Here is a 17,039-nt window from a genome sequence, read left to right as displayed (position 1 = left end):
AAAAAAAAGTATGGACATGACACGTGTACGGCGACAAGATTTAGGAAAAATGACGAAAAAACGGTCAAGTTGGTGGCACCAACGTTCAAAAATGACGAAAAAGAAAGGGTTAACCTAGCCCCAGTGTCCCCACCCATGTCATTCACCGTTATAACGGTCGTCAACAAAATTCTCATCCCATTTTTTATGGGCTGAAAATAAAGAACATGTCATGACGGTGTTTTGAACGGTTATAACGGAGGAGGAAATGATCCCGTATATCTTCCTGTTTTTGTTAGATTTTTCCACACGGGACCCACCGAATTCGCTTTTTGAGCACTCTCTCCCTCTCTCTCTCTCTGAGTCTCTGTCTCCATACTCTCCACTCTCCCCACGTCGTCTTCTTCGTTGCCATTTCCCCACAAACATCTCAAGGGAAGGTAGCAAGTCTATAAATTCAGTAATCACAGAAGGAAGCTCTCGCTTTCCATTTTCTTTCTTCTTCTTCTTCTTCTTCTTCTCATGCTCTATTTCTGTTTCACTCAGAATCAGAGCATGGAACGTCTTACCTATCCTTGTATCCTCTTATTTCTCTGCATCTTCGCATTTGTTGCAGGTAAGCGCGTCTTTAATTTCCTATAATACTCTCTCTGTAATGTTTCTAGGTTGTCTTTTTAACGCTTAAATTTGCAGATGCGGGTTCCATCGGAGTAAACTACGGGAGAATAGCGAACAACCTTCCTCCTGCGGCAAAGGTGGTTCAGCTTCTCAAGTCTCAGGGTCTGGACAAGGTCAAGCTCTACGATACTGATGCCACAGTACTCAAGGCCCTGGCTGGTTCAGGAATCAAGGTTGTCGTCGATTTACCGAACGAGCAGCTGAACTTGACAGCGAAGAGTCCATCCTTCGCCAACACATGGGTTCAGAAGAACATTGTTGCTTACCACCCAGACACCCAAATCTACGCCATTGCCGTCGGCAACGAAGTGTTTGTTGATCCCAACAACACAACCGATTACCTCGTTCCGGCCATGCGCAACATTCAGGCCGCGCTTGTCAAAAACAAACTTGATTCTTCCATTAAGGTGTCATCACCCATAGCCCTCAGTGCTCTCCAGAATTCATACCCGGCTTCCGCGGGATCATTCAAACAGGAGCTTATCGAACCAGTCATCAAACCCATGCTGGAATTTCTGCAGGAGACTGGGTCGTATCTCATGGTGAATGCTTACCCTTTCTTCGCCTACTCGGCCAACACCGACGTTATCTCCCTCGATTACGCTCTGTTCAGGAACAACTCCGGCGTGGTTGACTCCGGCAATGGGTTACGTTACTACAGTTTATTTGACGCACAAATCGATGCGGTGTTCGCGGCGATGTCGGCTTTGAAGTACGACAAGGTCAGCTTGATGGTGACGGAGACCGGATGGCCGTCCAAGGGAGATGAGAACGAGGCGGGGGCGGGCGAGGAAAACGCCGCTGCCTACAACGGCAACCTTGTGCGGAAGATACTCATAGGAGGAGGAACTCCGTTGAGACCCAAGGCTGATTTTGAGGTGTACCTGTTCGCGTTATTCAACGAGAACCAGAAGAATGGTCCGACTTCCGAAAGGAACTACGGGCTTTTCTACCCAAACGAGGAGAAGGTGTACAGCATACCCTTGACGATGCAGGAGGTGAAACAGCAGGGCCCGGTGAGCGGAGCAGGGAAGAGCCAAGTGACCACCCCTGTGAAGGGCAGCGGCGGAAGCGGAGGCACCGTTTCGACGAGCTCTTCGGGGCAGACGTGGTGTGTGGCGAACGAGAAAGCAGGGAAGGCGAGTTTGCAGGCGGCGCTGGATTATGCGTGTGGTGAGGGAGCTGCAGACTGTAGCCAGATCCAACCAAATTCGCTTTGTTATGATCCGAATACGTTGGTGGCACACGCATCGTTCGCATTCAACAGCTACTATCAGAAGAACGGCAGAAGAATGGGAACTTGTGATTTCCAAGGAGCTGCCTATGTCGTTACCCAACCTCCCAGTAAGTCTTCTTCCCCTAATTGTATTCATTTTATTCATTTTCAAAGAACCACTGTGCATGAACATTGATCAGTGACGAGTGATGCCCAGATCAAGAGGTAAGTTGTAGGCGCCATCGACGGGGACTATGGAGGGTTGCCCACTACAATTCCAACTTTCCCACTTTCCCTCTTACTCATTCTCCATTTCCCACTTTCCACTTTGAGGTTTGCAGACTCTGTGTATAGGAAATCGTGAAAAAAAGTGGGATATGATGGAACCTGGACAAGCGAGGCGGGGGAGACGGACATTGTAACTAAAAGTGATGTCTTGTTACAGTGGGAGACTGGAATTTGGGTTTCGTTTTACACTACTTTCATGGATTGGGTTTTTTTTTTCTTTCGTAGTAGATTCCAGCTGCAACTACAGTAACATCTACTATTGAAGGTTTTCGAAGCAATGATAATGGCGTTTTGGGTTTTTGATTTTGCATTCATTCCATTTCAATTTTGTTTTCTTGTTCTTGGCTTAGACAGACTAAAAGGATGATTGACATTCTATTTATTTCATCTTTGCAGAGTTTGGCAAATGCGAGTTCCCTACAGGTTACTAGGGAACAATGGACTCCATGAGAGATACAATGGAGAAGAGCTTTTTGCAGGTTTCTTTGTATTCCTTATTTATTATTATTAGTGTAGAGAGGAGGTGTATTCCTTTCCTAGTTCCTTCGTTTGTAATTAAAAAATGATATTTATTCATCATCAGATTATTAATTTCATGGGTTTATTTCATGAGCAGGTTAAAATGTTGCGTTTTTCAATCTATTAATTACATTAGCTTCTGATGGGGTGGTTGGGGGGCGGTGGGGTGGTTGTTTCTTGTGGGATTATGTTGAGCCGAAAGCCTAAATTGACAATAACCAATAAAACTCATCACATCCTCTGTGTCTGTGTTTTTTTTAGGTGAAATCGTCCATTGTGTCACGAATGGCCCATGTAAAATTTTTACCAACTTACTAATAAAGTACAAAGTGCAGCTTAATGATAGTGAAATTGATGAGGCCAAAAATTAGTTGGTGCCCATTAATCAAAACCTAATTTCAAATACCTTTTTGGTCCATTTGGATAATATTTTATGGGTTCTAAGAGATTCCTACTAGGCTCAAATAGCCCCCGCATCAGCACTGGCCAATGAAAGCACACCTCCCAAATAAACACTTAATAGTCTCTTTTGTTGTTATCTAAGCAAATGGATCTCCAATCATCAGTACATGAAATAAAAATCCCTTGAGATTAGTTAAGAGTGGAGAAAGAAAGTAAGAGGAGGGGGAGAATGGATCCTCTGTATGTATTGTAATTTAAGGGATAAAGAGGAGTTTCCTACATAGAAGCTCCTCACATTTCAACCGGATTCCTGAAACCAGAGTCTCGTCATTTCAGTCTCCTCAATCCTTCGTTTTGCTCACATAATCCATGATATTTGTTTAGTTGAGTTGAGTTCAACTGCTTACACATATCATCATTAATTCCTTATGTTGGCCACAATTGGATATTGATTGTAATATGAACAAATTAAAAGTATATTTCATTTTTTTACTTTCGTCAATTTAGTGCTTTTTAAGCCTTATTCTTTTCGTTAATCTGAAGAAGTCTCTCTCAAGAGAGAAAGCAATAACAATACATTGCTCTCACAATCTCTTCCTCTCGACCATGTGAGTTTCCCTAAATATTTATGGTTCTCTCAATTTCTTTTCTCGCCTCATTTTCTCTCCTTATTGACCATGTAACAATCTATCTCTTTCGAACTTTTTTTTTTTTTTTTTTCAGTCTCTCCTTGTGACACTCTCTCTCTTTTATCATATAGATTTTCTTATATACAAATCCTATGACACACCCCTTTTGTGATCAATTTACCGAACGTGGGTGATGCCATTATAATGTAGATCCCCTACCCATTTTTCTATTCTGATGCAAACAAGGATCATCCATAGTGTCCCCTCTTTCTGACAGATAAAATTAAGAAAGCAAATCAAACAACAAAGAGGCTGCAACTTGGAAAACCTTCCGTTGTTTGCCATGTGCAAGGATGATGGTTGTACCATACAAAGGACGGTGCTTTGCTCTTTTTGTCTGTCACCATTAAAATAGGAAGAACATTGTCGAGCTGAAGAGATTTAATGGTTATTTTGATTGCACAAGAATAAATCTCCTATTTATTCTTGAATCTTGAACTCCGGAGAGTGGATATACTTTTCATTTTAAGGCATACTCCTGAGTTAAAACAAACACTTTTTAAGATAGCATCCGATGATAGTTTTAAGTTAAAGTAAAGCAAGATTTAAAAAAAAAAAAGGAGTCTCTCTATCTCTTGCTGCAAAAATTCTGCTTGCCTGCCTCGTTCAGATTCAGCTCTTACATAGAGAAAGATGGGTAATAGTAGAAAAAAAAAAAAATCCTTTTCTTTTCTTTGCTTCTAAACATAGCCTAAAATACTATCTGTTAGGCTTCTTGGCCCTTTGTTTTTATTGTTAGTTCTAAGGATGTCAATGGGTTGGGTTGGGTTGGGTTGGGTTTGGATATCTCAGCCCAGACTCAATCCTCTTGGGCTTAGTCAAGCCCAGCCAGCCCAATACTATTGGTTATTCGGTTGCTTGATCTCCATCCATTGCAGAGGCCAAAGACCAAAGTTTTTGTACATATATAGATTGTAGAAAACGAAAAAGACTTCTTTTGCAAATTTTTTCTATAAGTACCAATTTAGAATTATTAAGATATTTATATCATTATGTACTTATATACAGGGTTGATAGGGGGTTCAATTTTAAGCCCGCACCGATAGGCCTAACTGAGCCTGACACATTTACTACCTGATCTGGACTGTTCATGGTGTAGGTAGCTAGTCCGTCGGGCACCCGACCGAACCAACACATTTATAAGCCCGACTTGAACCAACTCGTTGTAGCCCGACCTCTTCAATACTACATAAAATTCCTATTTTACCACTAGTAGTAAGAAACTAATTAAACTTTCTTACCCTTTGCTTTGTAATATGATTTGATTTAATTAACATTTGTTTTGTAAGTTGTAATGGTCATAATTTTTTTGAGAAAATTACAACGCCACCCCTTGAATTTTGGTCCTTATTCAATGCCACACCTTGGACTTTTTGAAATAACAAAGGCATCCCCTATTAATTTAAAAAATATCAAATCCATCCCTATCGTTAGTCATTCCCGTTAAGTGATAGAATAACTGTTAGTTATTTTATTAAATACCCAAACACCCCTTCAAGATGATTTGACCACCTTACCCTTGCCCTTTCTTCTAAACCAAAACTTGCAACTGTCGAGTGTATATGGTCGTCGTCGTCAATTATACCTTCTCTGTTTCTTCACCGCCGATAGTTCGTCGTCTTTCTGTACCTTTTTTTTTTTTTTTTTTTTTTTTTTCCGATTTTGGCCCAGAATGCCTCGTCTTAGAAGCTCCTCTCTTAATGGCTAACCAGTCCTATCCTGTTCGTCGATCATCAGTACCACCACCTCAAGCAACCCTTGGAAAAAGACATCGATACTCTTCAACGTCTGTCGATCTGTCATTTGTCGTCTATCGTCTACCGTCGGCGAGCCACTGTGCACGAAGATGAAGCAGATCTTCCATTGGTGAGGCTGCACTTTGGCGATTGAGGTTAATTAGGTTGCACTCTGGCGAGGCAACTCATCACTAGATCCACTTGCGAACTGAGGAGATCGATGCAGAAGACTCTGTGCACCAACTATGAGGACCTGTGGGAACATAATTGTCGTTTTCTCCTTAGATCATTGTTGCTTTCTTGGTCGCAACTGCTTTCTAGATCATGGCTGATCTCTGGCGAGACTGGCATCTCAACATCAGAAGGTGGCGCTGCTCTTCAGGTTGCTGCTGTACTTTAGGTGGTTGTTGCAATCCGGTGAGGTGACTCCTCACTAAACCACTTGCTATCTGAGGAGATAGATTGGATTTCCTTTCAGATCTAGCCTAATCGCTTCTTCTAGTTTTGAGCTTCGTCTTCTTTCGATCTGCTGCACAGAGTGAAATGATATCCTGGATATCTCAGATCTGCTTCACAGAGATGACCGTTGGCCAGGTACGGTCGCATTGACTATTTCTTCATATCTGTTTCAGATTTGTTCGTTGGTCAAGCTTTGTGTGGCAGTTTCTTCTGTCTAGGGTTGGGTATGTAACTCCCTTAGTATGACCGCAAGCGAGCTGGGAGTTGAAGACTAACCTTTGTCGGAGGGAATGGATAGCAGCGAACTTTTGCTAGAGGGGAGGGGTGCCCATGAACCTACGCTGAAGGCCGAAGAACTGAGAGTTGCAGGTTTTTGTTTAGAAGAAGGGATAGGGGTAAGGTGGTCAAATCACCTTGGGGTGGGGGGTTTTTTTTTGGCATTTTGTAAAAAAACAAACCATTATTCCATCACTAAACATGGTCGGTTTAAGGTAGGAACTGATTTGAAAATTTTTGAATTTTCAGGGGGTGTCTTTGGCGTTTCGAAAAGTCTAGAGGGGCATTGAATAAAGACCAAAGTTTAGGGGGTGGCAATGCATTTTTTTTTTTTTTTTTTTTAAGAACAACCATAATCTCATATCACTTATTTTCTTTATTAAAGATCTACGTCGCATATTTCTGGGCCTTCTACCCATTTAAGAAAATTATTTTATGGTAGGCACGTTTAAAGTCCGTTTAGACTTAAATATGTCCATAGCCCGGTTAAGGCTCATTTAAGGAAGCCCGATTAAAGGCCGACATTGACTGGCCCGTTTTTAAATAGCACCATGCCCCCCAAAGCTAGGCCCATTTACTTAAACAAGCGTTCACTGTGCAAAGCTTCCAAGTGGTCAAGCCCGACTAGGCTCGACCAATTGACACCCGTAGGGTTGAGTTAGGTTAGGTTGGGTTGGGTTGAGACTTCAATCCAAGCCTAGTTCAACCAGGATCGGGGCCTGAAATTCTCAACCCTAATCCACCCAATGGGCTGATATCTCCGCTCAGGCCATGTTCGGGCTTAAGGCAGGTTTGAGCTGATTGGCCTTTTTTGACACCCCTAGTTACTTCTGAATTCTTATGGGCTACCAGTTCAGGATTCCTTGTTGGTCTTGGGCCTGACATGCGGTGGGCTTTGGGGTTCTTGGCTATAGGCCCTTCCTTGCCCTATTCTGCACCGAAATCCTTCTTCCAAAGTTTCAACTCGGGTTGGTTCTGGTACTGGCACAACTTGGAGCTTAAACCCCAGAACCGGGCCACTACCCGGTCTACCCCAGATCAATAAACTGAACAGTATTACGTGGACGAATGAAGAAGTTAGGTATGGGATATGCGGCCCAGATCAACCGCTTATAGCTGCATCTTTCTTTGTTGTAACCGTTGGATGATTCCAAAATAAGGAAACAGGAATAGGTCAACGAAATTACGAGACCTCGTCACGTCCATTGGAGAGACTGGTGTCTCTAGTTCTATCTCTGAATCGACAACCACTCCCTTTCAGAGCTTAAATGAAGGGTTTCAAAACAAAATTTCGCGAAGGAGGTGCCCCTTCTTCCTTCTCTCCCTCCATTCTCAACCTTAAACCTCTAACTTCTAACCTCTAACCTCTAATAGCAATCAGATTCGAAAAGGAAACAATCCCAGAAACAATAACAGAAGACCCTGGTTGGATCTTGAACAACTCTTTGCGCAAAGGGAAATAAAAAGAAAAAAAGGAAGGAGAAGAGGTAGTGGCCTAAGTGGGTCTGCAACTCTTGCCACTTCCTTCTCCTCCACTTTCTCTACATTTCACTGTTCATAAAACGAAAGAGAAGACGAGCAATTTAATTAATTAACCTTAACCATGTCGAGCAAGCTCAGGAAGGCGATAGGGGCAGTGAAAGACCAGACGAGCCTCGGCATTGCCCTGGTAGCCAAAAACAACTCCTCAAACCTGGACATTGCAGTGCTCAAGGCCACAACCCATGACGCAATCCCAGTAGATGAAAAATACCTGATCGAGATTCTCCAACTCACTTCCTCTTCCAAGCACTACGCTGCTGCCTGTGCCCAGGCCATCGCCAAGCGCATCGGCCGAACCAGGAAATGGATAGTGGCACTCAAGTCGCTAATGCTCGTCCTCCGTATCTTCCAAGATGGAGACCCTCACTTCCCACGTGAAGTCCTTCTCGCCATGAAACGAGGCGCCAAGATCCTCAACCTTTCCAGCTTCCGCGACGACTCCAACTCAAGCCCATGGGACTACACCGCCTATGTTCGCACCTTTGCCCTCTATCTGGACAAGCGTCTCGAGGGTTTCCTCACGGGCAAACTCCAGCGCAGGGCTGTCTATAAGGAACAGCAAAACAAACGCAGCAATGATCGCAGGAACGAGTCCGTCTGCGACATGAAACCCCCAGTTTTGCTGGACCGCATCTCCCACTGGCAGTGCCTTCTCGATCGGGCCATCGCTACAAGACCCACCGGTGCCGCCAAATCTAACCGTCTGGTACAGATTTCTCTTTATGCCATCGTCAGGGAGAGCTTCGATCTCTACCGCGACATCTCCGATGGTCTCGCCCTTCTCCTCGATAGCTTCTTTCACCTCCAGTATAAATCCTGCTCCGCCGCGTTTGAGGCCTGCATTAAAGCGTCGAAGCAATTCGACGAGCTATGTGGGTTTTACACATTGTGCAAGAACATCGGTGTGGGACGCAGCTCGGAGTACCCGAGTGTTAATAAGATCTCCGATGAACTCATTGATACGCTGAGGGAGTTCCTCAAAGATCAGGCATCTTTCCCTTCTGGGAATCTGCATAGGCCACCGCTCCAGCCTGCCGCCTACTTGCTTCTCCCTGCGCCATCACCACCACCACCTGATTGTTGTGCATCCACTTCTGGACGGCTCGAGCATTGTGAGCAGCAATCCGATGAGGGATCCGATCTTTACGATCGACGCGCCTCGCTAGAGGATCTGATGAGCGTGATGGACGCTGGAACAAGCCCATCCATCTCTACCGATTTCGACCAATTTGAGAAACAATCACAAATTGAAGATTTCGCACGTTTGAATATGAATCCTAATGAAGCTGGGACGGCTTTAAGGGAGATGGACCTAGTGATATTCAGCGATGATGATCAACAACCATCGGTGTCTGCAGAAACTGAAGACGTGGGAAGCGAAGGAAGAGAAGGGTGGGAGCTCGTTCTGGCGGAGACGGCGAGCGACATATCATCGTCTTCCCAAGTAGTTTCTGGCTTCGAACCCTCGTTCCTGAATAGCCTTTACAATCAAGTCCCAGTAGAGCTTCAACAACACATGTCATCGTCTTCCCAAGCAGGTTCTGGCTTCGAACCATCGTTCCTGGGTAGCCTTTACAATGAGGTTCAGGCCCCAGTACTCCAGCTCCAACAACCCATCTACAATCCATTCCTCCAGGACACCAGTGAGATCGATTTGACATCCACAACTGCCCATCCACAAGCAGCCATCGTCCCTGTCGTCGTCTCTACTGACGCCTTTTCTTCGAGCCCCACGTTTGAGGCAACCCCGACTTTCTGTGCTCAGAACTCCAACGACGCCATGGCACCCAAGTGGCCTCTAGAAGATGACCCTTTCGCACCCTTTCCTTCTCAAATTGATCCAATCTTGGATAGTTCCACCAATCAACAACAGCACCTGCAACGTGAACAGCAATTGTGGTTACAAAACCAAAACGAAATTATAGCTAGGCATGTAAATATTACTTGATTTTTCCCCCTAAAACCCCCCAATCTTAATTCATAACAGAATACATGCAAAGAAAATGGAAATTCTCTCTAGCCTTGATTATGAATTAAGCTCACTTTAGTTGTTCTTAATTCCCTTCTCGCTAATTGTTTTCAACATCAGATTTTTAAAATATCCGCCGCATGTTGATCCACTTCTCTCAAGAGTGAAGATTGACAACTTATATAACTTGATGAACTCGTTCATAGCCTAATTACTCAGTTTAAAAATTGATTATAGCCCAATTAATTTAACCCCAATTACAGATGGGTAATCGATTGACAGAATTTACGAAGCCTGATTTACTAAACGCTGATTGAGCACCTGCACTACTTATTGCCATTTAAAGGGTAAATAGGGGTATATAAGAAAACAAAAAGGATAGATGTTGGATCCTCACATGTACCTCTAGGTGAAGTGTATATAAAGGATCCAATCTTATTAGAGTTCTACACGAAATCAATAATCCCATATTGGAAATATACAGCATGATGTGAAAGGTTTTAGGTACTGGATACCCTTTTCTAAATGATTAGCTTTTGAGGATGAGTTCTATCCAATACTAACAAGTGGTATTAGACTTGCAATGTGTCTATAGATAACTTAATAAAAAATATAAAAAAATAAAAAAAATTCAGAAGAAACATGAATACATAAATCAATCATTACATCTTTTTTTTTTTTTTAATCCATTTCTAAAAACCGAACTAAGCCTTACAGAAGATCTCGTTCGGCCGTGTAATTCTGAACTTGTCACTGACCAAAAACTTTACTTTATTACTGCATACGCTGGGCCAAGCCCATCTAATTCAGGATTTGGGCCAAAGGGACCAAAGGTTTGTTGGCCCAGTCCAAGGTTCAAAACATTTCCTATAAAAACATGACATAATCAATCACCATAACTTGTCACCAAAAAAAAAATAATCACCATAACTAGACTCACCAATAGAATAAAGGTAGAAGTCTGATTATTGCTAAGCTCAGCTTATTTCAAACAAGCTGAACATCAGATGTTGTGGGCTCGTATTAAAAGACGATTACCATTATCCAGCCCATGTAGAGACGACCCTTAGGCCCCAAGAAAAAGCCTAATTCCTTGGTGATCCACACATTGGTATGGCTCATTGCCCATTCAAGATCCCTTCCTTTCAAGTTGTACCCATGTTTCCCATCTGCATGGTGTTTACAAGGATTGAATAAGTGTAAAGGTAAATCCTTACCCAACCATATAGGGTAGGTAGGGGAAAGATAGTTCGAAATGTTTAGAGGGTAGGGGTGAGGCAATTGCTTCGTCCGATCTCCTCCTATGCCAGCTAAAACTGAGTTTTGTATGTATTTTCAGAATAGATTTTGGGTGTATAACCCAAAGGGCTCCAAAGATGTCTAGAAGAAAATATTCCATAACAAAACTAATACATGTCATTAAGGTTCTTGATAAACTTTGACTTTGGAATTGATATTCAACACATAATAATTGATATCGGAAAAATCTCATACATAATATAAGGTTGACTCTACCGTTTTCCATAAGCCATGTGGGGCTAAAATTTTCCCACTCCTTTGCTTTCATGGAAGCAAGAACTAGAAGTTATCAATTCAAATTTGTGGGAGGCATAACAACCAAATCCTTTTTTGAGAGAAAGAGATTGTGTCTGAATTTGTTATGTGGGTGTGTGAGGTGAAAGAGCAACACTTGATTAGCTTGACGTCGGAAAAACCTCGTTCAACGTTGAAGTGAGGTTCCTGATAAACCTCGACTTGTAATCCATTATAATTGGTATCTAGAATATACCATCAACGTCGGAAAAACCTTATACATAATATAAGGTTCACTCTATTCTTTTCCATTACTAATGTGGGCTAAAAGTTTTCTACTCCAAAGAGTGTTTTCACTCCCCCACATTCTTTGAAATACGTATAATCCCTACAAACCCCCACAAGCCGTTCTCCTTTTTTTTGCTATGCTAGAAGCAACAACTAGAAATTGTCGATTCAAACATGTGAGAGGCACAACAGCCAAATTAAGAGAGAGAGATTGTGTGTGAATTTGTTATGTGAGTGTATTAGGTGAAAGAGCAACAGTTGAATAGAAGATATCACGCAAGAAAATTAGGCTTTTGCCGTTCTCCATTGACGTTTTGGATCTTCTTTCTTGCATTTAGTTTTGTTTTGTTGATCCAAATCAGTTTTGAGATTGATGTTGGAACTGTGAAGTGAGTTGGATCCAACTTCCAAGGGAATGATGAATTATAAATATAAATATAAATTGAAGATCCATACATACATACCATATAGAAATTAGGGGCCAACTTTGGTTTGTGAGTTATTTTGATATGAGTCTTGTGACTTGTGAAAGTGAAACCCCCCACCAATTGACATATCGCTGAAAAGCCGAAAAGTTCTGCCCTTTTGTTGAGTTGCAGAACCCGTAAGTTTTGACTTCTCAGCATTCGAGGGAAAACGATTATCAAGAAAATAAACTATTAAAACTGAAAAGTGCATGAAATCATTAGACACAAATGAGGGTCCACTCTCCACTCTCCAGGCATTCTTCCAGTATTTGTTTTGTGGGGTTGGATTTGGGAGAAATTAAGGGTGTCAATTGATGGGTTTTGATCGGGGTGAATAGGTTGGTTTGTTATTGGATTAATTCAAAATCATATAGTCTTCGATGATTTATCATCAGTTTTTTGTCATCAATCCATAGTCAGGCTACCATTGTGTTCGATTTGATTCGGTCCAGTCTCATGTTTACATGTATTCATAAGGAAATTGATGGGAAAATACTGGTTTTTCTTTTTTGCCAGTTTCTTATCAAGTTACTATCGGTCAGATTCAGGATTTTTTTTTAAAAAAGAAATCAGGTTTTATCTAGTTTTCGATTTCGATTAGTGTATACGGTTGGTCTGGTTTGATTTTTTGATTCTGTTCGACCCAAGGCCAAATATGTTGGTTTTGACAATTTGAATATATTCGAACTGAATTTTGACACCCCTAAATCGTAGATGCACAGATGAAAAATTGAATCTGAGACCGTGTGCCTATCTACACAATCTCTAATTCGTCCTAACCATCTGAGCAACCCACAAATGTATAAATACTAGTTCCATCAAACTACATCCCATGATTTAATGGGGCCACTGTTATAAGAAAAACTAAAACATAAAGGGAAAGGTTTTCTACTACAAAGTAGAGCTGGAAAATGTTACTTGCTTTGCACTTCTATTTGTGCCATAGAGAATGATAAGTTGGCAATTTGATGATTGAATATGTAAAAAAAAGGTTTTACATAGGGCACATCTATAATTAAAGACTCAAAATTCTATCAAAGACCATCCCATATATTTCATGCATTCTTGTATTATTATTTTTTTTTTTTTTCTTTCATTTGTTAAAATTCTATCAAAGAGAATCCCATATATTTCATGCATCCTTGTATTTTTTTCATTTATCCATTTAATGACATGCATCTCCAATGGTTTTAGCTTTTCAATGTTATTTGACTACATGGTCGATTTTTGTTTAGACCGAAACTTGACATGTGAAGGGACCCTGGGATTTTCCTTTTCACAAAATGTCAATCGCATCTAAATCTACCATGTGGCAATAAATTTTTAAGAAAAAACTCACGAAAAGGGATTTTCTTATTGCCACTATTAAGAATTCAAATAATTTATAAGAAAAATCTTACAAAAAAGGGGTTTAAAAAAATACTAATCAATAAGAGAAGTACCTAGTTTTCCAAAAGCCGCGATTAACAAGCATCAATTCACCGTGGCCCATCAAAAGAATACAATAGGGGGGAGATGGAAGGGGTCACATCTTGAGTGCCACTTCCTTCACCAAACAATCCTTTTCATGCACAACACATATTGAACTATGAAATTGTAAACTTACCATTTCAACATTTTAAGATATCACATTCTTTTTGTTTTTCAATGATGATAAATTCTATCACTCAATATAAATATTTTATTTAAATAAGTCTCACTTTTTTTAAAACCATTTTGATCTTACATTAAAAAAAATTCAAGAATAAGACAAAGGGAATTTGAAAAATAGTTATAACTTCTTAATTCATCACTTACGTGACAATAAGTTGCAACCTAATGTATAACCTTAGCTTTTTACCCTTTCGGTGTTTTTTTTTTTCCTCTCCGGAACTAAATACTTCATTTCACACTAAATTCTGAGAATATATTAGGCAAATTTGTATGTGGTGAAGTAATGATCATAACCATTGGATAACCGTGACCATAATGTGGTCCTAATAACTAAAACTGGGATCCCAATTGACTCACAACTAATCCGTTCAAGTTCAAAGTTCAAACACAAATTCTCATAAAAAATAGTTCAGACACAAATTTTGAAGCCATTAAATTTAGAGTAGTTGGATCATTAAGAGGGGTGGGGGACTCATTGAAAGCATTAAATTTTTTAAAGGGGTTGGCAAGGTTAGGCGGTCATATCGTTCACCACCGATACCAATATGAATCCGGCCATATCGGTTAATATTAGATCCATATAAGGTGTAAACCCAATCATCCATTAATAACATTCATCTTTTTTGAAAATGTAAATTCTTTTTAGAGTAATTATTGTTATGGTATATGCATATATATATATATATATAGTTGTATAGGTGGATTGAAAGTTGTGATTTATATTTCTATTATGTTTTAACAAATAAAATTATGCTTTGTGATTAATAAAACATTTTTTATTTCACTTGTGTATTATGATTATGTAAAATTCGATTCATAATGTGATACATATGTTAAAATATCATCAGAATTATTGCATGAATTTATTTTTTTTGGTATACAAAAAATTTGTAAATCTAAAATTTGATTTATTTTACTCACTTTTTTAATCGAATCCTGAATTTGATTATTTCAAATTTGGATCAAGTCCTTGTAGGATAATCATACTCGTACAATACCTAATCTACAGATGGAATCCACTCAATCTCTATTCTTACAACAAGTTTTCACATCGAGTAGATTTCAAGTGTGAATCAAATACCATTCGAAAAATGAGGTCTTGATCCGGACTTGATTATTTCAAGTAACTCTTGATCCATATAAAGAGCTCTAAGTAAAGAAAAAAAAAAGAGATTCTACTTCTTTAAATGCAAATGAAATATTGATTAATGCCATCCCTGTCCACTCAGTAAAGGCATTAGTTGCCCAGGAGCGGTCACACACGGAGAAAGGCAGCCATGACTCCTCGCCGTAACTGTCATTCTAACTGTCCTTTTTAGGTTGTGGAAAAGAAATGAGCAAAAGGCATGAAGGTAATAATGGAATCCATTTAGAGAGAGAGAGAGAGAGAGCGAGCTTTACAGCTTGTTTGTGCAGGTTCCTGGGGGTTTTCGCAGGAAATATAGCCAGAAAAGCCAAGTAGGTCACTTTTCTTCTTTGAGAGAGAGAGAGAGAGCGGAGACATGTGAAGACTGATGAGGAGTGGACCACATAAGATAAGACGAAGACCCCACCACCACCAATCCAACATATCTCAGTGTAGCTTCTTCACCCCCCACACACTATATTACACTTTCCCATGTGATGTCGCTGTTGGTGCTGTCTCTCTCTCTCTCTCTCTCTCCTCAGTCCCGGGTCTCCTGACCCCTCCTTCACTCCCAACTCTCTTACTTTAATCACTTCTTCCTCGCAGTCTTCCTGCAACTGCGCCGATGCTTCCTCATCATTCTTTGATTCTTTCAGTAAATTTACTCCCACTCACCCTTAACTATACCACCCCTCCCTCCCTCAAGAAACAAAAAAAAAAACTGTAATTCAACTATTGAAGGGACCATAGCCCACAGATCAGAGTGTCTGGTGCGGATCCCTCAAAATCCCATGTTCAGTAACAACCAGGGTTTTAAAGAGTGGAAAATGGGTCTGGATCTGGATCAATCCCAGCTGAACCCCTCAGAAAAATTGGCCAGAATCAAATCAACGCTGCCATAATCCTAGATTTCAGAAGAGTATCAGCTGGAATGAGGCCAGGCCTTGGTCAATTCCAAGGTTTTAAAAATTGGCATCGTGCCGATCGAATCAGATTGAATTAGACCATGACCCAAAATGATTCCAGCGATTCCGAAGCGGCAAATACTAAGGTTTTTGGAACCAGATCCATGGGTTCTGACGATCTAAGTTGACACTGAGAGGAGAGGGTGAATCAAGGTCAAAAATTTTCAGAATCCTCTAGTTGCCCAACAGGTTTCAGATTTTTGGGACCAATTCTAGGGTTTTTAGGACCAAATCAATCCCCAATTCCAAGTTTATAATCCTTTGCTTCGATTCCGATTTTTGAATCCTTTGCAACAACATCAATTACAATACTAATTATAATAATTTCGCCATGATCATCTGTTTATAGTCATACATATAGCATTATCATTTTCCCCGGTTAACCCGAGGCACCCATTTTTCATTTATGGCCCTGGCCCGTTCTTCAGCTGATCTTATCGACCCAGACTAGACTAAAAAATTGGGCCCAGTTTTCTGTGAGTCCCCACTCCATGTAGATTCGTGGAATATGATTTCCACCCCCCACTATTATTATTACTCTTAGAAAATGAATTTGAGGGACTAAAAGAGAAGAAAGACTACATCATTTTCCTTGGTATCCTTTTCTTTCTTTTCCATTCCAACCAGATCAATCTGGGCCCAACCCATCACGACCACCATGCCCTGATTCCAGCAAATACACTCTAATAAGGAAACGACTAAACTTTTGGCTTTCTTCCTAAGAAGCTTGGCCAGTCTAATAATACCTTCAGACAGAAAAAAGGATGCCATTCTAATGTCTACCATAATCTCTTGCTGAGAGACCCTTCCTATCGTAGAAAAACAGCTTTAACCCTAGTTTCTGGAACCCAGTGTGCCCATGACTCAATCTTTGGGGTAGGCAGAAAAAGGCATAAGAAAGTAAGAAACTTGCAGCTTTTCTTTTCTCATTCAACAATAACTTAGAGACCAAGTATGAAGCATCTATGTGCTTGTGTGGGTTATGTGGTACTTCATTCATTCCTTATTATTGGTTCCATTGAAGACTGATTCAGTAACTTTCCACATAAAAAAATCATAATGTCATACATCAACCAGAGACCAGAATTAGATAACCAGAGAATGGAGATCCACTAGATTTTTTGTTTATACATCAAAGTATCACACCCAAAAGAAAAAAAAAAAACAAAAAAAAACAAAAACTCAACTATATCTCTCATTTCATCAACAAATCACAATTAAAAAAAAAAAAAAAAAGCTCCTTACACATGTACA

General features: G+C 40.5%; 2 protein-coding genes across 2 annotated transcripts; both read left to right on the top strand.

Moving 5' to 3' along the window:
• Window positions 1–365: 365 nt before the first annotated feature.
• Window positions 366–2,776, top strand: LOC122092837 (glucan endo-1,3-beta-glucosidase 12-like). The gene is made up of 3 exons (XM_042663129.1): window positions 366–595; window positions 673–2,001; window positions 2,558–2,776. Exons 1-3 carry the CDS (start codon window positions 502–504, stop codon window positions 2,590–2,592), a joined length of 1,458 nt encoding a protein of 485 aa, XP_042519063.1. The 5' UTR covers window positions 366–501; the 3' UTR covers window positions 2,593–2,776.
• A 4,979-nt stretch (window positions 2,777–7,755) lies between these two features.
• LOC122093416 (clathrin coat assembly protein AP180-like) lies at window positions 7,756–9,808 on the top strand. Its single transcript, XM_042663756.1, has one exon. The coding sequence runs from the start codon at window positions 7,846–7,848 to the stop codon at window positions 9,730–9,732; it is 1,887 nt and encodes a 628-aa protein (XP_042519690.1). The 5' UTR covers window positions 7,756–7,845; the 3' UTR covers window positions 9,733–9,808.
• The last annotated feature ends 7,231 nt before the right edge of the window (window positions 9,809–17,039 follow it).

The sequence above is a fragment of the Macadamia integrifolia genome, chromosome 11 (genome assembly GCF_013358625.1).
Source record: "Macadamia integrifolia cultivar HAES 741 chromosome 11, SCU_Mint_v3, whole genome shotgun sequence".
Taxonomy (NCBI): Eukaryota; Viridiplantae; Streptophyta; class Magnoliopsida; order Proteales; family Proteaceae; genus Macadamia; species Macadamia integrifolia.
This window is presented reverse-complemented; position numbering and strand designations above follow the sequence as displayed.

Bases quoted from the DNA above. Each gene is read 5' to 3' on its own strand.
- LOC122092837 (XM_042663129.1), top strand. From the start codon at position 502: ATGCTCTATTTCTGTTTCACTCAGAATCAGAGCATGGAACGTCTTACC. The intron at 596-672 runs GTAAGCGCGTCT...TTAAATTTGCAG, and splicing joins CATCTTCGCATTTGTTGCAG to ATGCGGGTTCCATCGGAGTA. The intron at 2,002-2,557 runs GTAAGTCTTCTT...TCATCTTTGCAG, and splicing joins TGTCGTTACCCAACCTCCCA to AGTTTGGCAAATGCGAGTTC.
- LOC122093416 (XM_042663756.1), top strand. From the start codon at position 7,846: ATGTCGAGCAAGCTCAGGAAGGCGATAGGGGCAGTGAAAGACCAGACG.